The sequence below is a fragment of the Mobula birostris genome, chromosome 13 (assembly GCF_030028105.1).
Source record: "Mobula birostris isolate sMobBir1 chromosome 13, sMobBir1.hap1, whole genome shotgun sequence".
Classification (NCBI taxonomy): Eukaryota; Metazoa; Chordata; class Chondrichthyes; order Myliobatiformes; family Myliobatidae; genus Mobula; species Mobula birostris.
Window position 1 is genome coordinate 81,138,770 of NC_092382.1, and position 25,683 is coordinate 81,164,452.

The 25,683-nt window shown below is 45.9% G+C and overlaps 1 protein-coding gene across 3 annotated transcripts in view; it reads left to right on the forward strand.

Moving 5' to 3' along the window:
- Nucleotides 1-3,804: 3,804 nt before the first annotated feature.
- LOC140207712 (uncharacterized) overlaps nucleotides 3,805-25,683 on the forward strand; it is a 38,812-nt gene continuing 16,933 nt past the window's right edge. Inside the window, exons 1-2 of one of the 3 annotated variants that reach the window (XM_072276264.1) lie at nucleotides 3,805-3,889; nucleotides 19,746-21,383. In XM_072276264.1, the coding sequence (XP_072132365.1) occupies nucleotides 20,153-20,956 (804 nt within the window). In that variant the 5' untranslated portion in view covers nucleotides 3,805-3,889; nucleotides 19,746-20,152 and the 3' untranslated portion in view covers nucleotides 20,957-21,383. Of the gene's footprint in view, nucleotides 3,890-10,230; nucleotides 10,251-19,745; nucleotides 21,384-25,683 lie in introns of those variants that run through there. The other 2 variants (XM_072276265.1, XR_011888630.1) reach the window with 2 other exon arrangements.

Here is a 25,683-nt window from a genome sequence, read left to right on the forward strand (position 1 = left end):
AACAATAGATTTTAACAATTGTGATTTAAAATAAGAACATACATATTAAACAGTTAAATTATGTAAGTAGTACAACATAAAAATAAACTATTTTAATTGTGTGGAACTATTTGACTGACTGGGTTGTTGTATTGCAAATTCTGGAGTGAAGCTTAACTAAACTACACATTTATAAGAAGCTCAGATAAATAGAAAAGGCTAAATTCTCACATAAATGGGCCATAGATCCAGAAACATTGGCTGCACTTCAGCAGGTAAAAACAGTGGAATGAAACATGCTGAAAATATTGCAGATAAAAACATATTGTCCACCCACAACGAGAGGACGTGACAGATCCGGATCTCACTGCCTTGTCTGAATGGGCAGAAGATGAAGCTACACGGACACGTAGAGCAGTGAGCGGCAGATGCTGCAGATCTGCGGGGAAATGTGAACAGGAAACGGGATCAGGTGACGGGTGGAGGGTCTCCCACCTGAACAGGTGACTCTGCTCCTTGCCCCTCACCCGCTGCCCGACCCATCCGCCACATTTCCCACATTATTGCATAGTTACATATCCCTCCATATCTTCCCTGTCCCTTTCCCTCCACCTCCAGGTCACAGAGTTATGGGGTCGATTCCCATCCCGATCAAACACACTTTTCAGACACAAACTGGAAATGTGCAGGTTTCATTTAAATCAGTCTGTGTTTGTAAACACTAATTTCTATTCACATTCCTCCGGCCTCACTGGACAGGAACACTGAAACACCAAGTGAGAAACAGCAGGAGGTGGCCATTCAGCCCCTCTAACCATCAACAAGATGGCGGCTGCTCTCCCATCTCAGCCACATGTTTCTGCCTGATCCTCATTTCCTCGATCCCTCCGGTCTCCACACATCTGCCGGCCTCTGTTTTATGTGAGGACGATCACTGATTCTTCACCGCCCTCTGTGGTGGGGATTTACGGACATTCACCACCTTCGGAGTGGAGACATTTCCCCTCATCTCAGTCCCGGACAGTCCACCCCCTTTTTCAGAGACTGGGATCCCTGGTTCAACCGGTAATGATGTTGTGCATTTCAATGTGTTCACCTCTCAGTCCTCGATTCTCTAAATGAAAGGGTTATCACATTTGATCTTTCTTCATATGATGACCCACCACTCCAGGGATCAGTCTGGTGAATCTTCATTGCACTCTCTATAACAAATACTCTCTAACTCTTTGTTAATCCTCTATGGAATTAATTTCCATCTTCTGCAGCCCCGTGTTGCCCCAACCACTCACCTCCCACCCCGTCACTATTTCCACCTTCCCACCTCCCCCTCACCTGGACCCACCTCTCACTCCCCAGCTCTTGCCCCATCCCCACCCCTCACCTCTTTTCTCGGACTATTTCCCGTCCACTCTCAGTCCAGAGGGAGGGTCTCGGCCCGAAATGTTGACGGTCCATTTCCCTCCACAGATGCTGCCCGACCCACTGAGTTCCTCCGGCAGTTTGTTCTTTGGTCTGTGTGACCCGTGTTAGTGTGGGGAGCGGGATTTTACACCATATTCCCGGTACAATCTCAACAAAACACAAATAATTGTCACTTTGCCCGGACCATTGGCCCCGCTTGCAGGGCAACAGTCTGCCGGTGTTTGCCCCCCAATGTGGTGAATCGCCACCACCGTGGGCTCAGACATTTCCACAGATGAGCCCCTCCTGTCCCCACCGGGACAAACATCCTGTCCGCCCCCTCTCTCACCGTCTTCATCCTCTCCCTCCCCGGGGAACCGGCATCAAACCGACGGGCCGAGCGGTCTCCTCCTACCTCTCAGCGACACATCAGACTCCGGCCGCAGGAGACGCTTCACAAACGCCCCAACTTCCCTCGGAGGGAAATGGAAATAAATCAGAAAGCGGACATTTACTTTGGGATTTGCTCCGCTCGGATGAGGAGTTTGACACTTGTGCGAGCCACGGTGTGAGTGGGGGTAACGCCCTCTCGGCCGGTCCACCTCCACTATTGGTTGTAACCAGTGATTGACATCGCTTCGCACCAATGGGAATAGCGCAGCTCCTGAATCCTCTGTTGACAGCGGTGGGGGGGGAAAGAGGCTGGTCACGTGATTAGTAGCCCAGCCGTTAAACCGATAAAGCTCGAGCTCTCCAGCGCGTGGGTGACGTAAGACACCGCGCACGTGAGGGCAGATGCCAGTGTGGGGAGCCCATGTGTGACGTCAGGCACGTAGGTGCGCCTGTGTGACGTCACCTGTGGGGGATCGCTCTTATTCAAAAGCACCTTAATGGACGTTTCTTCTGATTTCAGTGGGACAACAACATTAATCACGGGTTTCATCACTGAATCCAGTGTTGTGAGATGTAAAGTCCCCTGTTATGTGTCCGGCTGTGCCGTGTTGTTGGTGGAGTGGGCAGCGTGGTGTTTGTCTCGATTCGGGTCACAACACCAGAATTGCCAGCGGGGTCCACACACAGTGTATTAGTGACCAGAAAACCTCCCGTCCCTGCAGTCTTTGTCTCCTGGTAAACTCAACACCCTGACAATGTGGACCATAGACACCCCTTCCTCTCAGAGTCAGGGGATCATTCAGACAGCTGATCAAAGAGAGGAATTATATTTAGCTCCTCCGCAGTTGTGCGGGGTAGGGTTGTTTTTATTTGGGGGGTGTCGATGTAATTGTTGTGTTTTGTGCGGAGAGACGGGTATTTTTTAAGGTGGACCATCGGGATGCCGTTCTTGTTTTTATGCTGGGGGAGCTTGATGTTTCTCTCTGAACGGGGTTCATGTTCTTCCTTTGTTTCGTGGCCTCAGGAGAAGAACAAAAACTCAGAGTTGTATATGGATACCTGCTTTGATAATAAATTAACCTTTGAACTATCCGCTCCGAGCGGGATTTCCCGGTGTATAAACATTTTCACTCCGATTCCCATTCCGGTTGCGACGTGTCAACCCATCGCCTCCTCTTGTGCCAAGATGTGGCCACCCTCAGGGTCCAGGATCAGCACCTTATATTCCGTCTGGTTACCCTCCAAACTGATGGCATGAATATTGATTTCTCCTTCCGATGAACAAATCTCCCCCTCACCCCTCCCTCCCACTCCCTCTCTTCCTCTCTGACTTTTCACGTCCTCTCACCTGCTGATCACTTCTCTCTGGATCCACTGCTCCAACCCTTTCTCCTATTCTCCACTCTCCTCTCCTATTAGATTCTATTTTCTTCTGCTCTTGAGCTTTCCCACCTACCTGGCTTCACCTATCACCCTCCAGCTCGGCATTTCCTCGCCCGCCCCGATTTTATTCAGATATTTCCCCTATTCCATCTCAGTCCTGAAGGAGGGTTCAACTGGAAACGTCCAATGTTCATTGATGCTGCCCGGCCTGCTGAGTTCCGCCAGCATTTTGTTTGTGTTGCTCCGGATTTCCAGCATCTGCAGTTTGTCGTGTTTGTGATCTACCTCTCCGCTGTCCCTCCCGCCTCCGGCCACCGGCGGCGCTGCATGGACCTCCGGCCACCGGCGGCGCTGCATGGACCTCCGGCCACCGGCGGCGCTGCATGAACCTCCGGCCACCGGCGGCGCTGCATGGACCTCCGGCCACCGGCGGCGCTGCATGAACCTCCGGCTACTGGTGGCGCTGCATGAACCTCCGGCCGCCGGCGGCGCTGCATGAACCTCCGGCCACCGGCGGCGCTGCATGAACCTCCGGCTACTGGTGGCGCTGCATGGACCTCCGGCCACCGGCGGCGCTGCATGAACCTCCGGCTACTGGTGGCGCTGCATGGACCTCCGGCCGCCGGCGGCGCTGCATGAACCTCCGTCCACGGGTGGTGCTGCGGCGAATATCCTGCTGAACGTCGGTCCGGTGCCCAGCACAGTTGTCGCCGGCGGTTCTGCTATCGGGGAGGTGAGTAATGGAGTTTGTGTAAATCGGGGGTTTGCTGCAGTTGGAAAGGGCCGGGACCGAGTTCTGCCGGACGGCTGCAGGCTCCGGGCTCTCCGGTCCCGCAGCCCCGGTTTTAGCTTTGCGTCCGAGCCCGGGCTGTGGGATCAGTCAGTTGTGGTTCCCAGGCTGGGAGGGGGTTTGGGGTGAAGGGGATCTGTCTGTGTGTGGGTAGAGGTTACGGGTGGACTGTGGGTGTGGGGTGAGTGGTCGGAAAGATGTGGGACCCTAGGCCTGAAAGGGGGCGGTTGTTAGAAAGTGGGATGTCCTTTCAGCAGGGGTGCAGTGCTAATTGTTTTAGGTGCCGGAGCTGACAAAATGCTTGCCATTTCCTAGATCCTCTCCGTATATATGTCACACCCAGTTTGTGTACCTGCTGATTTCATGTACTGGGCAACCTCCTTGCCCCAATCGAGTAATGAACAGGTAAACAAATTGAGTGTGGTATATTATCACAGTCAATTGACGTGAAATTTGTTGACTTAGCAACAGGAGTTCAATGCAATACATATTCTGGCATAGATAAGAAATAAATTAAAACATAATAAATAAAAAAGTAAATCATTATGCATAATGAATAGATTGTTAATAATGTGGAAAAACAGAAATGATGTATATTAAAAAGCGATGTAGTGTCCAAAGCTTTCAATGTCCATTCAGGAATCAGATGGCAGAGGGGAAGAAGCTGTTCCTGAATCGCTGAGTGTGTGCCTTCAGGCTTCTGTGTCTCCTACCTGATGGTAACAGTGAGAAAAGGGCAGGCCCTGGGTGGTGGAGGTCCTTTATAATGGATGCTGCCTTTATGAGACACCGTTTTCGTAAGATGTCCTGGATACTTTGTAGGCTGGTACCCAAGATGGAGCTGACTAGATTTACAACCTTCTGCAGCTTCTCACGGTCCTGTGCAGTAGCCCCTGCATACCAGACAGTGATGCAGCCTGTCCGAATGCTCCCCACAGTGCAGCTATAGAGGATTTTGAGCTTGTTTGTTGTCATGCCAAATCGCTTCAAACTCCTAATAAAGTACAGCTGCTGTCTTACCTTCTTTATGACTACATCGATATGCTGGGACAACCAACAGGAATTCTGCAGATGCTGGGAATTCAAGCAACACACATCAAAGTTGCTGATGAATGCAGCAGGCCAGGCAGCATTTCTAGGAAGAGGTACAGTCGACGTTCCAGGCCGAGTCCTGACGAAGGGTCTCGGCCTGAAACGTCGACTGTACCTCTTCCTAGAGATGCTGCCTGGTCTGCTGCGTTCACCAGCAACTTCAATATGCTGGGACCAGGTTAGATCCTCAGGGATCTTGATGCCCAGGAATTTAAAGCTACTCACTCTCTCCACTTATGATCACTCTATGATGATTGGTACGTGTTCCCTCGTCTTACTCTTCCTGAAGTCCACAATCAGCTCTTTCGTCTTACTGACATTGAGTGCCAGGTTGTTGCTGTGGCACCATTCCACTGGCTGGCATATCTCACTCCTGTACGCCCCCTCGTCACCACCTGAGATTCAACCAACAATGGTTGTATTGTCAGTAAATTTCTCAATGGTGTTTGAGCTGTGCCCAGCTACACAGTCATGTGTATACAGAGAGTAGAGCGGTGGGCTAAGCACACACCCCTGAGGTGCGCCAGTGTTGATCGTCAGCGAAGAGGATATGTTATTACCAATCTGCACAGACTGTGTTCTTCTGGTTAGGAAGATGAGAATGCAATAACAGAGGTCCAGGTTCTGCAACTTCTCAATTAGGATTGTGGGAGTGATGGTATTAAATGCGGAGCTGTAGTCGATGAACAGCAGCCTGACGTAGATGCTTGTGTTGTCCAGGTGGTCTAAAACTGTGTGAAGAGCTGTGGGGATTGTGTCTGCCGTTGACCTATTGTGACGATAGGCAAATTGCAGTGGGTTCAGGTCCTTGCTGAGGCGGGAGTTCATTTCAGTCATAACCAACCTCCCAAAGCATTTCATCACTGTCGATGTAAGTGCTACCGGGCAATAGTCCTTAAGGCAGCCCACATTCTTCTTCTTTGGCGCTGGTATAATGGTAAACCAAGATGAAAGAAATATATCAATTCCAGAGCTACACAGAAATATAGTGATAGTTAAAACATGAACAATAGTATAGCCTATCAGTACATTTCAGTGTGTAACTGGTACAATAAAACATATAATAATTTAATAATATGACTAAGTATTACACGGTTGCACTCACTAATTATCATAAAATATAATTATCAAGCGAGTAAAGAAAAAGACAGTAATCATGTATTTTACCAATTTAAAAATAATTACCTACTTACCAAACACCACCAATGAGAAGTTTCACAATAATTTCCACAAAGGGTCAGGTGTAATATGTGTTCGTGGGTCTGAAGCAACTCTTGTCCTGGTATCATCTGCTGATCTGATCTGTGGTACTGCAGCCATGTTGTGACATACGGCTCAGATTCCACTGAACTAGAGGAGGTCTGTGTAGTTTAACAAACATAAGTGATGATACATGATCTATGAGAGTCCTTGAGTGTGTTGTTGTTATTATCAAGTTGTTGTGACTGAATCCTCTCTCACACTCAGCAGTACTGATAGGAATAACTTGTGAACAGCTCAGTAAGGGGCATAAATCTTGGGGGATGCGGAGTCCACGATCCTCCACGTAATCTCCGAAGGCATTTATTGCAGAGGAAGAAGAAGGCTTAGACCTCTTACGGAAAGATGATATTGCAGCTTCTCCATAATTCTCCATCAGGCAGAAGGTACCGAAGCATCCGGGCTCACACGACAAGACTGCATAACAGTTTCTTCCCCCAAGCCATCAGACTCCTCAATACCCAGAGTCTAGATTGACATTCACATCATTTATTATTATATTGTAATTTGTCCGCTACTGTGCCTATTGTCTTGTTTATAAATTATTGTACTGCCCTGCACTGTTTTTGCACACTTTATGTTGTCCTGTGCAGGGCTGTAGTCTAGTGCAGTTTTTTAATGTTGTTTTATGTAGTCTTGGGTAGCCTTTGCTGTCTCACATAGTCCAGTGTAGTTTTGTGTTGTTTTATGTAGCACCAGGGTCCTGGAGAAACGTCGTCTCGTTTTTACTCTGTACTGTACCAGCAGTTTATGGTCGAAATGAGAATAAAATACAACTTGACTTGAAAAAAAAATTAAGCGGTATTTCAGCCGGCCAGTTATCTTTATCAAGGACACACATTTCATTTGGCTGGGAATTAATACATACTTTGAGGTTTGGAAGTTTGAGAACCTTTCAAGGATGTTGCCGTGAACATAAGGTGCTGCAGATTGTTTATAAGACGAGCAAGAAATTGTCGATAGTTAATGGAGACAATTTTGTTGTTGCTTGTTAAGGTAATTTCTCCAAACTTCCCCTTTTCAACTGCCTCTTGAGCTTCTAGAGTTTTTGTACCAGGTTGGTCTTTCAGTCCATGCAGTGATCTTCTGATCCATTGGGTCAGTTTGTCTGCATAAACAGTCGTAGTAGTGTGTTTCTGTAAACACTCTGACAGTAAACCAAGTTCATGCAACGTGTCATACGTTAGAGCTCAGTCCAATAGAAACTGTCCTGAAGAATCTTTTCAACAGACCTTCATAGGTTTTTCTCTCACTCCCAGATCCTGTTTCATTCTTCATTGCTTTTTCAAAATGAAAACACAGTGCTTCATAATTTTGTCACACTGCTGAAACTGTTCGAAATGAGCTAGCCACACACCTGGTGCCCAGAACACGGCCTATTTCGCAAATTTGTAGTTCTAGTTGAGAGGCACATTCAGACAGTTCCTTTTGATTTAGAGATGATCTACTGTAAACAGAATATAATTTGTCCATAAGTAATTGAAAATGATTTATTCTATGAACTTCTCTCACTGAATCACCTACTGCAAGTTCTAATCTGTTATTAAGACCGTGCCAATTTGTCACATCAGGGTAATGTTCCTTGAGAATTGTAGCAACACCAGATTTGACAGCAGGCATTACGTTCGCCCGATCACCAGCAAATGCTACAAGGTTCTGTTTCAAGTAAGAGTCATCAAACCCATGGTTCATGAGACAATTCAAAAGATGCTTAACAATAGTTGCAGATTTCTGATCAGGCAGTTCAATTAGATCTGAAAACATAAAATGGGGATCACCTTCCTTATCACGTTTCAAATAAACTATTTTGGCGGTGTTAATGCTCAGGCTTGTTGATTGATCAATGAGAACCAAAAATTTGCCATTTTTTCTGTTTGATATGCTAGCAAATTTTGTTTTTCATATTAATGGCCACTGTTGACGTCAGAAGCTTACAGACACCATAGCCAAATACTCAGTTTTACACAATTCCTGACATTTAATCCAAGAAAACATTCCCAGTCTTAGGTCAGTTAGGATCAGTATTTTAAGAATGTGAAATATCAGAATAATAGTAGAGGGTGTAAAAGAGGTTTACCAGGATATTGTCTAGATTAGAGGACATCAGCTATAACGAGAGGTTGGACAAACTTGTGTTGTTTTCTCCAGAGCGGCGCAGGCTGGGGTGAGACTGGATGGACATTTATAAGATTACGAGAGGAGTGGACAGAAGATATATTTTTCCTGGGGGTTGAAATGTCTAACATATTTAAGGTGAGAGGAGATGTGAGCAGCAAGTTTGTTTCTTTCCACAGAGTAGTGGGTAGCTGGAGTGCTCTGCCTGGGGTGATGGGAGACCCCACCAGTCATGTGATCCCATTTGCCCCTGGCATTTAACCGCAGATATAACAAGATCTTCGCACATGCTCACAGTCTCCGAGTGAGCGGTGTTTTCCTTTACGCTCAGTGATGAAGTGGGTCGTCTGCAGGATCAGGAAAGTATCCTCGCCTCCTGGGTTGGGGTGCAGGGGGGTCGGATCACTGTCTGCGGGCCGAAGATATCACTTTCCCCATCGGTGAGTATTGAGACCGATCCCGAGCGGGGAGATCTGATGTTGGCTGTGAGCCCTGAACTGAGGGCCGATTGCTCATTTAGTACCCAGTTATTCTGGGCTCGTCAAAAAATGTGTGGACTTCACTTAATCTGCATTGAACGATCCAAACCAGGAGCCCAGGCTGTCTATTTCCGCACAATTGAAGTGGGAGTCTCGCCAACAGCTCAGGTGAGGCTGTGTGCCGCAGCTGTGCCCCACCCTCTGCTTTGTGATGCAAGATCATGTGGTGTGTGCTGAAAGTCCCCGGATGGGTGGTAATTCTTTCTCCATGTTGTGTTGGGGAAATCTGATGTTGGCCACTGAGTCCCATTAACTTCCCCCAACTTGCCTCGCTTCCTGAGGCTCCTCACATTTGTCCTGAAGCTTTATGGCTGTTGTGTCTTCTCCCTGACTGGGGTGGGTGAGAAAGGAGAACATCCCAGGTTTTGGAGATCTTTGATTTCACTGCCTGCTTTACTGAGGGACGGTGAAGTCTAGGGGGGAGAATGATTTCTGTGGTGTGCTGATCTGTATCCAAAGTTCTCTACTGTTCCTCGCAGTCACGGAAAGAGTAGTTGCCATACAAATGCGTGAAGTGTCCGGATGGAAACTTTCTATGATGTGTTGATAAAAATTTGGTGAGGGTCAAAGGGCATATGCCAAAATTCTTATTGTTTCCTCTAACTTTGTCATTTTAGGATCTTTTATTCAGGAGTATGTGTGATTAATTCAGTATCTGTGTATTGCTGGAGGATCATCAGTGATTGTCCTTGATCCCTTCTCCCACCTGGTTCCATCTGCTCATTCCTGCCCATCTTGTTCATCCTCTGTCCAGTCTCCGAACCCCCTCCGAGATTTGATTAGTGATGATGATCTTGGCAGCTCGGTTGGTCGAATGTATGAGACAGTACACCGTTAAATGCAAAAGCCCTGAACAGTGTTGATGATCAGAGGGATCTTAGACTCCAAGCTCATCGCTCCCTGAAAGAGACTGCACAGATTGATTGGGTGGATAAGAAGGCAAATGACGCGGTTGTCTTTATTAGTTGAAGCACTGAGTTGAAAAGTCGGGAAGTTGTGTTGCAGGTTTATGGAACTCCAGTTTGACCACATCTGGAGTGTTTCATACAGTTCTGGTCGCCCCCACTCTCGGAAGGATGTTGGGGCTTTGGAGAGGGCGCAGAAGAGGTTTACCAGGATACTGCCTGGATTAGAGGGCATGAGCTGAAACGAGAGGTTGAACAAACTTATGTTGTTTTCTCTGGAGCGGAGCAGGCTGGGCTGAGACTGGATGGACGTTTATAAGATTACGAGAGGAATAGATAGAGCAGACAGACGATATGTTTTTCCTGGGGGTTGAAATGTCTAATACATTTAAGGTAAGAGGAGATGTGAGCGACAACTTTATTTCTTTGCACGGAGTGGTGGGTAGCTGGAGTTCGAGCAGCTGGACATTGGTTGTGGGGAAATCCCGGATTGCACCACCCAGTGTGAAATGTGGGGATGATGTGTGAGACTCTCAGGGTCAGTGAGTGGCAGATTCAGCTGTGTGACTCTGTGAGGTTGGGTCCTGGGATATCACAGCAGAAGGGAGGGGGGAAAAGAGGAGAGTGGTAGTGATAGGGCACTCAATAGTTAGAGGTACAGATAGGAGGTTCTGTGGTCGGGACAGAGAATCCAGGATGGTTTGTTGCCTCCTGGGTACCAGGGTCAAGGATGTCTCTGATCGATTGCATGACATTCTGAAGTGGGAGGGTGACCAGCCAGATGTCGTGGTGCACATCGGTACCCATGACATAGCAAGGAAGAGTGAGGAGGTCCTGGAGAGTGAGTATAGAGAGCTTGGTAGGAAGTTGAAAAGCAGGACCTCGAGGGTGGTAATCTCAGGATTGCTACCTGTGCTAGGTGCCAGTGAGGGTAGGAATAGGATGCTCTGGAGGAGGAACAAGTGGCTGAGGAACTGGTGTAGGGGGCAGGGTTTCAGATTTCAGGATCATTGGGACCTCTTCTGGGGCAGGTGGGACCTGTACAAGAGAGACGGGTTACACCTGAACTACAGGGGGACCAATATCCTTTCAGGGAGGTTTGTTAGTGCTATTGGGGAGGCTTTAAACTAGATTTGCAGGGGGATGGGGAAGCTTTAAACTAGATTTGCTGGGGGATGGGAACCAGAGTGCCAGAGCTGACAGTGAGGCTGGGGTGAAAATATATGATGTTAAAAGTTCAAGCAAAGCCGCAAATAGAAAGGTTGTGAGTGGTGGTAAAAATCTTCTGAGGTGTATATATTTCAATGCTAGGAGTATTGTGGGGAAGGCAGATGAGTTGAGGACGTGGATTGACACATGGAATTATGATGTTGTAGCAATTAGTGAAACTTGGCTACAGGAGGGGCAGGACTGGCAGCTTACTATTCCAGGGTTCCAATGTTTCAGATGTGATCGAGGCAGAGGAATGAAAGGTGGGGGAGTAGCATTGCTCGTTAGGGAAAATATTACAGTAGTGCTCAGGCAGGACAGATTAGAGGGCTTGTCTACTGAGTCCTTATAAGTGGAGCTGAGAAACAGGAAAGGTATGGCCACATTAGTGGGGTTGTATTATAGACCACCCAATAGTCAGCGAGAATTAGAGGAGTAAATCTGCAGAGAGATAGCAGGCAACTGCAGGAAACATAAAGTTGTGGTGGTAGGGGATTTTAATTTCCACATATTGATTGGGACTCCAATACTGTTAGGGGTCTAGGTGGAGTAGAGTTTGTAAAATGTGTCCAGGAAAGTTTTCTAAATCAATATAAAGGTACCAACTAGAGGGGATGCAATATTAGATCTCCTGCTAGGAAACGAGTTAGGACAAGTGACGGAAGTGTGTGTAGGGGAACACTCTGGTTCCAGTGATCATAACACCATTAGTTTCAACTTGATCATGAATAAAGATAGATCTGGTCCTAGGGTTGAGGTTCTGAGCTGGAAGAAGGCCAAATTTGGAAGAAATGAGAAAGGATCTAAAAAGCGTGGATTGGGACAGGTTGTTCTCTGGCAAGGATGTGATCGGTAAGTGGGAAGCCTTCAAAGGAGAAATTTTGAGAGTGCAGAGCTTGTATGTTCCTGTCAGGGTTAAAGGCAAAGTGAATAGGAATAAGGAACTTTCGTTCTCAAGGGATATTGCAACTCTGATAAAGAAGGAGAGAGACTTGTATGACGTGTAGGAAACAGGGAGTAAATAAGGTGCTTGAGGATTATAAAAAGTGCAAGAAAATACTTAAGAAGGAAATCAGAAGGGCTAAGAGAAGACATGAGGTTGCCTTGGCAGTCAAAGTGAAGGATAATCCAAAGAGCTTTTACAGGTATATTAAGAGTAAAAGGATTATAAGGGATAAAATTGGTCCTCTTAAAGATCAGAGTGGTCGGCTATGTGCGGAACCAAAAAAAAGGGGGAGATCTTAATTAGGTTTTTTGCGTCTGTATTTACTAAGGAAACTGGCATGAAGTCTATGGAATTAAGGGAAATAAGTAGGGAGATCATGGAAACTGTACAGATTGAAAAGGAGCAGGTGCTCGCTATCTTGAGGCAAATTAAAGTGGATAAATCCCCAGGACCTGACAGGGTATTCCTTCGGACCTTGAAGGAGACTAGTGTTGAAATTGCAGGGGCCCTGGCAGATATATTTAAAACGTCAGTGTCTACAGGTGAGGTGCCGGAGGATTGGAGAATGGCTCGTGTTGTTCCATTGTTTAAAAAAGGATCGAAAAATAATCCAGGAAATTATAGGCCAGTTAGTTTGACGTCGGTAGTGGGTAAGTTATTGGAGGGAGTACTAAGATACAGAATCTACAAGCATTTGGATAGACAGGGACTTATTAGGGAGAGTCAACATGGCTTTGTGCGTGGTAGGTCATGTTTGACCAATCTATTGGAGTTTTTCAAGGAGGTTACCAGGAAAGTGGATGAAGGGAAGGCAGTCGATGTTGTCTACATGGACTTCAGTAAGGCCTTTGACAAGGTCCCACATGGGAGGTTAGTTAGGAAAATTCAGTCGCTACGTATACATGGAGAGGTGGTAAATTGGATTAGACATTGGCTCGATGGAAGAAGCCAGAGAGTGGTGGTAGAGAATTGCTTCTCAGCGTGGAGGCCTGTGACTAGTGGTGTGCCACAGGGATCAGTGCTGGGTCCATTGTTATTTGTCATCTATACCAATGATCTGGATGGTAATGTGGTAAATTGGATCAGCAAATTTGTTGATGATACAAAGATTGGAGGTGTAGTGGACAGTGAGGAAGGTTTTCAAAGCTTGCAGAGGGATTTGGACCGGCTGAAAAATGGCAGATGGAGTTTAATACTGACAAGTGTGAGGTATTGCACGTTGGAAGGACAAACCTAGGTCGAACATACAGGGTTCATGGTAAGGCACTGAGGAGTGCAGTGGAACAGAGGGATCTGGGAATATAGATACAAAATTCCCTAAAACTGGCGTCACAGGTAGATAGGGTCGTAAAGAGAGCTTTTGGTACATTGGCCTTTATTAATCGAAGTATTGAGTATAAGAGCTGGAATGTTATGATGAGGTTGTGTAAGGCATTGGTGAGGCCGAATCTGGAGTATTGTGTTCAGTTTTGGTCACCAAATTACAGGAAGGATATAAATAAGGTCAAAAGAGTGCAGAGAAGGTTTACAAGGATGTTGCCGGGACTTGAGAAACTCAGTTACAGAGAAAGGTTGAATAGGTTAGGACTATATTCTCTGGAGCGTAGAAGAATGAGGGGAGATTTGATAGAGGTATATAAAATTATGATGGGTATAGATAGAGTGAATGCAAACAGGCTTTTTCCACTGAGGCGAGGGGAGAAAAAAACCAGAGGACATGGGTGAAGGCTGAGGGGGGAAAAGTTTAAAGGGAACATTAGGGGGGGGCTTCTTCACACAGAGAGTAGTGGGAGTATGGAATGAGCTGCCAGGAGAGGTGGTAAATGCGGGTTCTTTTTTAACATTTAAGAATAAATTGGACAGATACATGGATGGGAGTTGTATGGAGGGATATGGTCCGTGTGCAGGTCAGTGGGACTAGGCAGAAAATGCTTCGGCACAGCCAAGAAGGGCCAAAGGCCCTGTTTCTGTGCTGTAGTTTTTCTATGGTTTCTATGTTTACAGGTTGCTGGAGAGCCCTTTCCAAGGCTTGAATAATCTGGTCTGACTGTTCATTCTCATTATGATGTTCCGTCTGTAAATCCTGATAGGTTTTGTATCTCAATTCTGCCTTCCATTTCCACCCCTCATCAGCTGACAGAATCATACAGCAGAGACCGAATAAATCTTGTGGGGTCACATTATACATTTGTATAGTACTGCGGACATAACTCAGTAAACTGTGCTGGTTTTTCTTTTCTGTCTGGGGCTGGAGTTATATTTCTTGAGACTTCCAGGGTGCATACACAGGAATCACTGAAGGCTTTCCCTCCTCCGTTGCTAGTGGATTAGGCAGCTTTCGGGTAGGCAATAGTCTTTGTGGAGCCATTAACTCTGGGGTTTTATTGGATTCTTCCCTCCAACTCGGAATAATCCTTTGTATTCCCTTTCTGGATCTCAGGGTATAGAGACCTCCCCTCCCCTGTCGCCGCTGTCTTACCCGAGCGGCCACTGTATCTGAGTACCCCGAGGATTGGGGTTCAGGGGCACTGGGTGCACTTGGCCCCAGGTACGGTGGGTGCCCACTCCTCATTACGGTCACTGTCCTCAGACAGGGTCAGTATGCCAGACATGGGTTCGGGACCCCTTGTTTCCCTATCAGTTCCAACTTTAGACTGACGTTCCTGCCCTTCTCCTATCATGGCCAGCCTTGGTTTGCTTACATTGTTTTTTCTGCTCTCGTTTTCGGTGCCCATCCACCCAGTCACGCTCCGCTTTTTAGTGTCTCCCAACCTTTGGCGTTCCTTCTGCAGTACGTACCTCTATCCCTTTGTCACATGCATTATTCCTCCAACTTCCACTTTACATCTGCCTTTTCCTTCCATTCCCTTTTCAACAGTTTCCACTTCTTTCCACAGTTCTTTTTCCATATCGAATTTACTGCTTGTTCTCATGAGGTAATATCCCAGGTTCCCCCCCCCCCCCCCCCCCCAGTGGCCACATTTTGTCCCCAATTTCTTATTCAGCTCTGCACTCAACATTTGCAAATCCTTTTCCTTGTCTGGAAAACTCACACATACTGTGTAGGGCTGCTCCCGGCCCACTCCTATCAATCGACTGCAGTGGATCCATGTTCTCCAAGTAATTTACCCGGCACAAAGCTCAATTAACAATCAGAGAAATTTACCCAGTACCACCTCCTGCCCACTTAATAAATTTACCCGGCTGGCACCTCCTGCTCAACTGATAAATTTACCCGGCACGTCTGCCTCCTGCCCACTTAGTAAAATTTACCCAGTACCGCCTCCTGTCCACTTAATAAAACTTTGCCTACCTTCTACAAGTCTTCCAATAGATCCTTTCCCGATCCCGTCAAGGTATGAAATCAGCCTTGGGCGAGGAACCGTACCTCCAGAGGAACTGACGAAGAGTGAGACAAGGTAAAATACCTATTGGGCGCCCGATCGGTGTCTGCAGTCCCAGAGTGGTCCAGCCACTTACTCAGTACGTCTGCTTGGCACTCCCTATATTGGGATCCTGTTTGTGACGCCAAATGTTAAAGCTGAATCTGAATAAAACTTGGAAGACCAGCTTCTTATCATCACCACAGTTTATTGTGCATTTTCCTGCAGGGGCTTGAGTCCCAGTTGTCAAAGGGAAGGCACGTAAGTACTGCCACCATCTGACAAGTGGACTGACTTAGTCAGGTTACAGCCGTATATTTATACATAGTAAGCCCCATACATTACTCTTGCAAGGTGTTATTTGAACTGGTACGCCCACAAATCTGTTGGTGCAAAACATAATTACTTTGATAAGAGAGTTTGCTAAATCAAGGTTTTAATTACAGGTGGATATACAGTCCAGTCTTTATCAGTTATTTCCTTTGCAAGGCCCTGCCTTAGTTACAGACAGATGTTCATTCCTGTCCTTATCGGCGAGTTCTCCTCCCTTTACTCAAATGAAGGTACAATGTAGAGTGTTATCGGCTCACATTGTGTCTCACTGCATGCTGCAGAGCAATGGTAATGAGCTCGTCTTAGGTGACCGCTCAAGGCAGAGTTTACTTCAGTTCAAAAATTCCTATTCAGTCCCAATTATTCTTTTAGCCAGAGGCTACGTAGTTTCAAAATGATTTTTTTTATATATCCTCAATTCCTCAGGAGGGTTCAGGGGAAATATTTATGTCCAGTATAGAAACTGGTGTTACCTGTGTGTATTGTGGCAATGCAAAAGTTGCTGGAGAATTTACAAGTGGGAAGAAGTGGAGTGATATTTGAAAATCTGACTTTTTAAAGCGTAATTTAGCAAGCAAACCACATGTGGACAATATGCAAAAGCTCTGGTGAGAAAATCCTTCATTACCCATTACAGGCCTGCTACATAGGTTGTGTGAGAGTGCAGATTAACTTCATCGCACCCAGAGGAGATCAAAGTTCTAAATGACAGTGATTTGCAAGCTGTTAAAATGAATACCTCTCTTTATAAAATTCACTGTGCACATGTTGTCACTGGGTAAAAGAAATGCACAGTACAAGATTTATGTGCACACTGGTCATTACAAATTAGACGGGGCATTGGTGGGGAGACCTCCCGTGTCCCTGATGCCCTCACCAACAAGATGTGCATCCAGCTGCAGCTTGTAACCCTGCACTTTAAGGACCTGGAACTTGAAATGGATGAATTCTGGATCATCCAGGAGTTGGAGGGGGTGATAGATATGAACATGAAGAAAGGTGAGTTACACTCAAGGTGCAGGACACAGGAAACTGGGTGAGAGTCAAGAAGGGGAATGAGGTTCAATAGCCATCGCAGAGTACTCTTGTTGCTATCCCATACAACAGCAGGTAAACCACTTTAGAAACTGTTACGGGGGATTACCTGGCAGAGCAAAGTCAAAGGGGTGATAGGGGATTTGTTAGTTAGGGGAACAGAACAAGAGGGGACTAATATGCTTGTGCTAGTGTGGGGGGAGGGGGTGATGTGGTTAAAACAGGTTGTAGGGGAAATGAGAGCCAGAATGACAGAACAGATAGTGGAGAGGGTGACTTGATTGACTTTATTACATACATCCTTCATATACGTGAGGAGTAGAAATTTTTACGTTACGTCTCCGTCAAAAATGTGCAATGTGTAAGTTATAGTTATTTATAGTAAATAGTTTGTTCATAGGACATTCAATATAACATAGAAATGCAATTTTATCAGCATGAATTAATCAGGCTTATGGCCTGGTGGAAGATGATGTCCTGGAGCCTGTTGATCCTTTTGCTGTGGTACCATTTCCTGGATGGTAGCAGCAGGAACAGTTTGTGGTTGTGGTGAATTCGGTCCCAATATCCTTTTGGGGCCTTTTTACGGAGCTATCTCTGTAAATGTCCTGAATAGTGGGAAATTCACATCTACAGATGCGCTATGCTGTCTGCACCACTCTGCAATTTCCTGCGATTAAGGGAAGTACAGTTCCCATACCAGGCAGTGATGCAGCCAGTCAGGATGCTCTCGATTGTGTCCCTGTAGAAAGTTCTTAGGATTTGGTGCCCCATCCCAAACGTCTTCAACTGTCTGATGTGAAAGAGGTGCTGCTGTGCTCTTTTCGCAACACAGCTGGTACGTACAGACCATGTGAGATCCTCGGTGATGTTTATGCGGAGGAGCTTAAAGCTGTTCACCCTCTCAACCCCAGATCTATTGATGTCAACAGGGGTTAGCCTGTCTCCATTCCTCCTGTCGTCCACAATCAGCTCCTTTGTTTTTGTGACAATGAGGGAGAGTTTGTTTTCTTGACACCAGTCAGATGTTGTTCAGACCTCAGATAGAGTCAGCAATCAAATGGCTGAGCATGGTGCGATGAATGTGCTGAGCTGAGTATATCACAATGCATGAAGCACCGTAGGAAAGCCAGATGAGCTCAGGACAGGGAATTATGTTATTGTAGCCATTATTGGGACTTGGTTGCACCCAACATTCAGAGGGATTTAGAGGAACAAATTTGTAGAGAGATTGCAGACGATGCCAAGAAACAAAGGTTGATTCAGTAACTGATTTTAACTTTCTATATTTTGACTGGGACTCCCATACTGTAAAAGGACTAGATGGGTTTGAGTTTGTCAAATGTGCCCTTAATCAGTACGTAGAATACCCGACGTAGAAGTGTGTAATAAGCTGTTAGAAAATGATCCAGGGCTGGTGACAGAAATTAGTGATCATAATTCCATAAGATTCAAAGTAAATATAGAAAAAGTGAGGTCTGGACCATGGGTTGAGATTCTAAATTGGAGAAAGGTCAATTTTGATGGTATCAGAAAGGATCTGACAAGTGTGGTTTGAGACGGGCTGTTTTCTGGCAAAGGAGTACTTGGCAAGTGGGAGGCCTTCAGAAGTGAAATTTTGAGGGTGTCAAGTTTGTATGAGCCTGCCAAAATAAAAGTTGAAAGGTAACTGGTGCAGGGAATCTTGTTTTTCAAGAGATATTGAGGCCCCGAATATTTTGTTCCTCTAAATGCCTCAGACTGTTGGGTGCTACCAAGACTCATTAAGGACTGCAATATCATAATTCCATGCCCTGAACTCATCATATTTTTTTTAATCATATTTTGTTGGTTTCTAAAAGATTCCCAATAGTTTTTGCTCTTTTGTTTGCCCTCTCTCTGACTTTCATGTTGGCTTTGGCTTCTCATTTCAGCCATGGTTGTGTCCTCCTGCCTTTCCAATGCTTCCACTTCTTTGGGATGTATCGATCATTTTGCTCCCGAATTGCTCCCAGAAACTCCAGCCATTGCTGCTCCATTGTCACTCCTACTTTTTTCCCTTCCAAACAAGTTTGGCCAGCTTCTTTGTCATAGAATCATGGAGAAGTTCAGTATGGAAACAGGCTATTTGGCCCATCTAGTCAATGCCGAAAAACATTTAAGCTGTCTAATGCAACCACTTGCACCGGGACCATTGTCCTCCATACCCCTACCATCCAGGCCCCCATCCAAACTTCTGTTAAATGGTGAAACTGAGCTCATATTCACCACTTGTGCTGGCATCTCATTCCACACTCTCACGACAATTCCAGTAAAGAGCTGTTCCAAATGTTCCCATTAAATTTTCCCCTTCCCCACTTACTCATGACCTCTGGTTGTCATCCCACCCAAACTCTGGAAAAAGCTGCTTGCATTTACCCTATCTATACCCTCATAATTTTGTATACTTCTAACAAATCCTCAAAGTAATGTGTTAATATCCTTTTTTAGGTGTATAAGATGATGAGGGGCATTGATCGTGTGGATAGTCAGAGGTTTTTTCCCAGGGCTGAAATGGCTAACACAAGGTAGCGTAGTTTTAAGGTGCTTGGAAACAGATACCGAGGGGATGTCAGGGGTAAGTTTTTTACCCAGAGAGTGGTGGATACATGGAATACACTGCCGGCTATTTGTGTGAGAGTGTTTCAGTTACTGTGGGGCCAGGCACCCATACAGCTCAGTGGGAACAGGGAATAATACCAATGGAGAGAGTCAAACTGAGCCAGGTCACAGATTGGAGATGGCAGAAATGCCCCATTCCTAATGAGACAGGAAGAGCATCAGAGTGCTTGATGGTCATTCGAGATATCAGCACTGTGTCCATTTAGAAGATGATTTCTCTCTCCAGCTTGGGTTGAACCTCACTGTAACAGTGTGATGCCAGATCACACCTTGACAACTCAAGTGATCTCATCTGAAATGTTGTCTTTCACCCATTGATGGATTTTCTAAATCTTTTTACAGGTTAAAAATGACCAGGAATTTGTCTACAGGAATCTTGAACACAACACGCCAGCTTTGCTGTCTCAGCCCAGATATTTAAGAAGTGGAGCAAGGGATTCACTCGATCATCCTTCCTGCTCAGACTGTGGGGAGGGATTCACTCAATCATCTGACTGACTGGCACGCTTGTCATTTTACACAGGGGAAGGGCCATTCATCTACTCAGACAGTGGGAATGGATTCACTCGGTCATCTCAACTGAAGGTACATCAGCAAGTTCACGCTGGACAAGGCCATTCCTCTGTTCTGCGTGTGAGAAGGGATTCAGTTGGTCATCCTGCCCATGGACACACCAGTCAGTTCACACTGGGCAGAGGCTGGTCATCTGCTGAATTTGTGGGGAAGGATTTGCTCAGTCATCTGACCTGATGGCTCACCAGCAAGTTCACACCGGGGAGCGGTCATTCACCTGTTCAGTCTGTGGGAAAGGATTCACTCGGTCATCCACCCTAATGGCACACCAGCGAGTTCACACCGGGGAGCGGCCATTCACCTGCTCAGACTGTGGGAAGGGATTCACTCGGTCATCTACACTGAAGGAACATCAGCGAGTTCACACTGGAGAGAGGCCGTTCATCTGCTCAGACTGTGGGAAGGGATTCACTCAGTCATCTACACTGAAGGAACATCAGCGAGTTCACACTGGAGAGAGGCCATTCACCTGCTCAGACTGTGGGAAGGGATTCACTTGCTCATCTAAACTGAAGGTACATCAGAGAGTTCACACTGGGGAGAGGCCATTCACCTGCTCAGACTGCGGGAAGGGATTCACTCAGTCAACCGACGTACTAGTACACCAGTCAGTTCACACTGGGGAGAGGCCGTTCACCTGCTCAGACTGCGGGAAGGGATTCACTCGGTCATCCGAACTACTGGTACACCAGTCAGGTCACACTGGGGAGAAGCCGTTCAACTGCTCAGTTTGTGGGAAGAGATTCAGTCGGTCATCCACTCTTCAGAGACACCAGCGAGCTCACACTGGGGAGAAGCTGTTCAACTGCTCAGTCTGTGGGAAAAGATTTGCTCAGTCATCCCACCTACTGAGTCATCAGCAAGTTCACACTGGGGAGAAACCGTTCACCTGCTCAGAATGTGGGAAGGGATTCACTCGGTCATCCCAACTACTGGCACACCAGTCAGTTCACATGGGAGCAGCCGTTCACCTGCTGTGAATGTGGGAAAGGATTCATGTAGTTATCTCATCTGCAGAGACACCAGTGAGTTTACACCGGGTGGAGGCCGTTCAGCTGTTCAGACATTGGGAAGAGATTCTCTCAGCCTTCTCAATCAAATGTGAATCATTGAGTTCACACTGGGAGAGACCGTTCACTTGCTGTGAATGTGGGAAGGGATTCAATTTGTAATCTAACCTTGTGACACACTACCGGGTTCACACTGGGGAGAAAGTTTCAGTGAACTGCATGCTGGATATTTATCCATCACCGTTGCTGAATGCAATTTCGAGAGTGTCGGTGCTGAACTCTGCAATTATTGCTGCTGCTCACCACACCCAGTTCTGCACCCTGGTCACTGGGCACGGGAAGAGTTTCTTCTGCTGCATATTCACCTTTATTGGGACTGGAGTTTAATATTCTGGATCTGGGACAAATAAATCAGTTCTATTTTAAACTCTGTCTCCGGTACTTAGTGAATTTATAACACACCTAATATAGAGTAAAGAGGCAACTCAGGCCGGCTGGACCCTGCCAGTGATTCTGTTCCATGACAGTCCTTTTGAATCCTCCCCTATTGTTCATCTCTCGCTCTCCCTGTGGTGATGGGTTCCAAACAGTCACGACTCTTTGGGTGAAGAGGTTTCCCTTGAATTTTCTGCAGACTGAAGAAGTCAAGTTGACTGCAATTCTATCTGACATGCTCTTCTCCCCTCAAATCTCTAGGCTGAGGAAGAATGACATTGGTAGTTAACCTCCTCATTCATGGCTGATTTCCACATTATGGGTCATGCTCTCTGCTTCTGAAGAGTTAACATAGAAAACCTACAGCAGAATACAGGCCCTTCGGCCCATAAAGTTCTGCTGAACATGTCCCTACCTCAGAAATTACTCGGGTTACCCATAGCCCTCTATTTTTCTGAGCTCCATGTACCAATCCAAAAGTCTCTTAAATTATCCTATCGTATCTGCCTCCCCCACTGTTGCCGGCAGCCAATTCCACCCACTCACCACTCTCTGTAGAAAACACTTACCCCTGACCTCTCTGCTGTACCTACTCCCCAGCACCTTACACCTGTGCCCTCTTGTGGCAGCCATTTCAGCCCTGGGAAAAAGCCTCTGACTATCCACACGATCAATGCCTCTCATCATCTTATACATCAGGTTACCTCTCATCCTCCGTCTCTCCAAGGAGAAAGGCCGAGTTCACTCAACCTATTCTCATAAGGCATGCTCCCCAATCCGGGCAACATCCTTGTAAATCTTCTCTGCACTCTTTCTATGGTTTCCACATCCTTCCTGTAGTGAGGCGACCAGAACTGAGCACAGTACTCCAAGTGGGTTCTGAATAGGGTCCTATATTTCTCCAACATTCCCTCCCGGCTCCTAACTTCAATCTCACAATTGATGAAGGCCAATACACGTTATACCTTCTTAACCACAGAGTCAACCTGCGCAGCTGCTTTGAGCGTCCTGTGGAGTTGGACCCCAAGATCCCTCTGATCCTCCACACTGCCAGGAGTCTTACATTAGTAGTACATTCTGCTCTCATATTTGACCTAACAAAATAAACCACTTCACACTTATCTGGGTTGAACTCCATTTGCCATTTCTCAGCCCAGTTTTGCATCCTATCAATGTCCTGCTGTAACCTCTGACAGCCCTCCACACTATCCACAACACCCCCAACTTTTGTGTCATCAGCAAACTTACTACTCCATCACTCCACTTCCTCATTTATAAAAATCACAAAGAGTAAGGGTCCCAAAACAGATCCCTGATGCACACCACTGGTCACCAATCTCCTGGTTGTTCCCAGCTGGGGATCAGCTATTCTGGATTTGGTGTTGGGCAATGAACCGATTTAGAGCATAAAAAAACAAAAGAACCTTGAGAGGCAAGCGATCTTAATATAATTGAATTCACCCTGATATTTGAGAAGGAGAAGCTAAAGAGAGATGTATCAGTATATCCATGGAATAAGGACAACTGCAGAGGCATGAGAGAGGAATTGGCCAAATTTAATTGGGGGAAAAAAAAACACTGGCAGGGATGATGGCCAAGCATCAATGGCTGTAATTACGGGAAGCAATTTGGAAGACACGGGATATATATGTTCCAAAAAGGAAGAGCTATTCTAAAGACAACATCATACGACCACATCTAATGAGAAGGCAAAGCCAAAGGGAGGGCAGATAACAGAGCAAAACCTGGTGGGAAGTTAGATGATTGGGAAGCTTTTCTATACCAACAAGAGGCAACTAAAAAAGTAATTAAGAAAGAAAAGATGGAATATGAAGCTAGCTAATTACACTAAAGATGATACCAAATGTTTCTTCAGATACATAAAGTGTAAAAGAGAGGCAAGAGTGAATATCAGACCAGAGGGAAACTATGCCTGGGGAGGGTGGGGTGGGTAGTAATGGGGAACAAGGAGATGGCGGGTGAACTGAATAAGTACTTCGTATCAATCCTCATTGTGGAAGCAACCAGTGGGATGGTGGAAGTCCAGATGTCTATGGTCAGAAGTGTGTGAGGTTGCCGTTACTCAAGAGAAAGTTCCTGGGAAACAGAAAGGTCTGAAGGTAAATAGATCACCTGGACCAGGTGGTGTACATACCAGAGTTTTGCAAGAGGTAGCCGAAGAGATTGTGGAGGTATTAGTAATGATGTTTCAAGAATCAATGAAGTCTGATATGGTTGCGGAAGACTCCAAATTTGGAAATGTCACTCTGCTATTCAAGAAGGGAGAGAGATAGAAGAACGTAAGTTTCAGGACAGTTAGTCTGACCTCATTGGTTGGGTAGATAGTAGTGTCGCTTGTTGGGGATGGGTTTTCAGGGCATTTTGAGGCACATAATAAAATCAGCCTTCAGCATGTTTGCCTCAAGGGAAAATCTTGCCTGAAAAGTGTGCTGAAATTCTTTGAATTTATTGAAGTGGTAATAAGTAAGATAGACAAAGGAGAATTGGTTGATGATGTGAACCTGCAGTTTCAGAAGGTCTTTGACAAGGTGCCAAACATGAGGCTGGTTAACAAGTTATGAGCCCATGATATACCTCATGGATATCTTGTAACTGTCTTATGACCATGATGTAATTCAGCATGTGATGATCATGATGTAATTTTCCCGCCGATGTTAGGTCATGTGATGACATGTTCTCACCAGGTATATAAAGAGAGACCTCTGGTGCGATGCAGTTAGTTTTTCCAGTTGAGTTTTAAGTTTAGTTTGTTATTTAATTTGTCAGATACTCTGTTATGCTGCGTATTCGCCTTATGGTGCAGTTTCGTTTTAAAGTGGAGTTCTACTTTCTATTGTTAGTAGTATTGGAGAGTGAAGACCTTACTAAAGTACAGGAACTGCCAGAGTTGGGTAAAGCTGATGTCGTTGGGCTGTATTAATAGAAATATAGAAAATGGGTGCAGGAGTAGGCCTTTTGGCCCTTCGAGCCTGCACTACCATTCAATACAATCATGGCTGATCATCCAACTCAGAACCCTATACCTGCCTTCTCTTCATACCCCCTGATCCCTTTAGCCACAAGGGCCTTATCTAACTCCCTCTTAAATATAGCCAATGAACTGGTCTCAACTGTTTCCTGTGGCAGAGAATTCTACAGATTCACCACTCTCTGTGTGAAGTAGTTTTTCCTCATCTCGGTCCCAAAAGGCTTCCCCTTTATCCTCAAACTGTGACCCCTCATTCTGGACTTCCCCAACATCGGGAACAATCTTCCTGCATCTAGCCTGTCCAATCCCTTTAGAATTTTATACATTTCAATCAGATCCCCCCTTAATCTTTTAAATTCCAGAGAGTATAAGCCTAGTCGATCCAGTCTTTCATCATATGAAAGTTCTGCCATCCCAGGAATCAATCTGGTGAACCTTCTTTGTACTCCCTCTATGGCAAGAATGTCTTTCCTCAGATTAGGGGACCTAAACTGCACACAATACTCTAGGTGTGGTCTCACCAAGGCCTTGTACAACTGCAGTAGAACCTCCCTGCTCCTGTACTCGAATCCTCTTGCTATGAATGCCAGCATACCATTCGCCTTTTTCACCACCTGCTGTACCGGTATGCCAACTTTCAATGACTGGTGTACAATGACATCCAGGTCTCGTTGCACCTCCCCTTTTCCTAATTGGCCACCATTCAGATAATAACCTGTTTTCCTGTTCTTGCCACTAAAGTGGATAACCTTACATTTATCCACATTAAATTGCATCTGCCATGAATTTGCCCACTCACCTAACCTATCCAAGTCACCCTGCATCCTCTTAGCATCCTCCTCACAGCTAACACTGCCACCCAGCTTCGTGTCATCCGCAAACTTGGAGATGCTGCATTTAATTCCTTCGTCTAAGTCATTATTGCCTCGTCTAAGTCATTGTATTGGAGAGGATCGACCTTTATTGAATCTTTGTTCAAGTAATAGTGACCTGCATCTGAGATATCCTCTGCTGAAGCAGGAAGGATTGTGCAGTATCTATTCTCCAGAGGAAAAGGTCAGTTCCTCCAGCATTTTGTGTGCGTTGCTTGGATTGAACCTGGAGTGCTGGATCTGTGACACAGTAGTTCTATCAACTGTGACACTGCGGTGCCCTTTTATCTGAATTTACATGATAATCAGGATCTTAAAGCTACTCTTTGAAAAGTTGGTGGATACTGTTTCAATAGAGAATTTCTAAAGGGAATTAATTTAGGAATGGGTCAAATAGATTG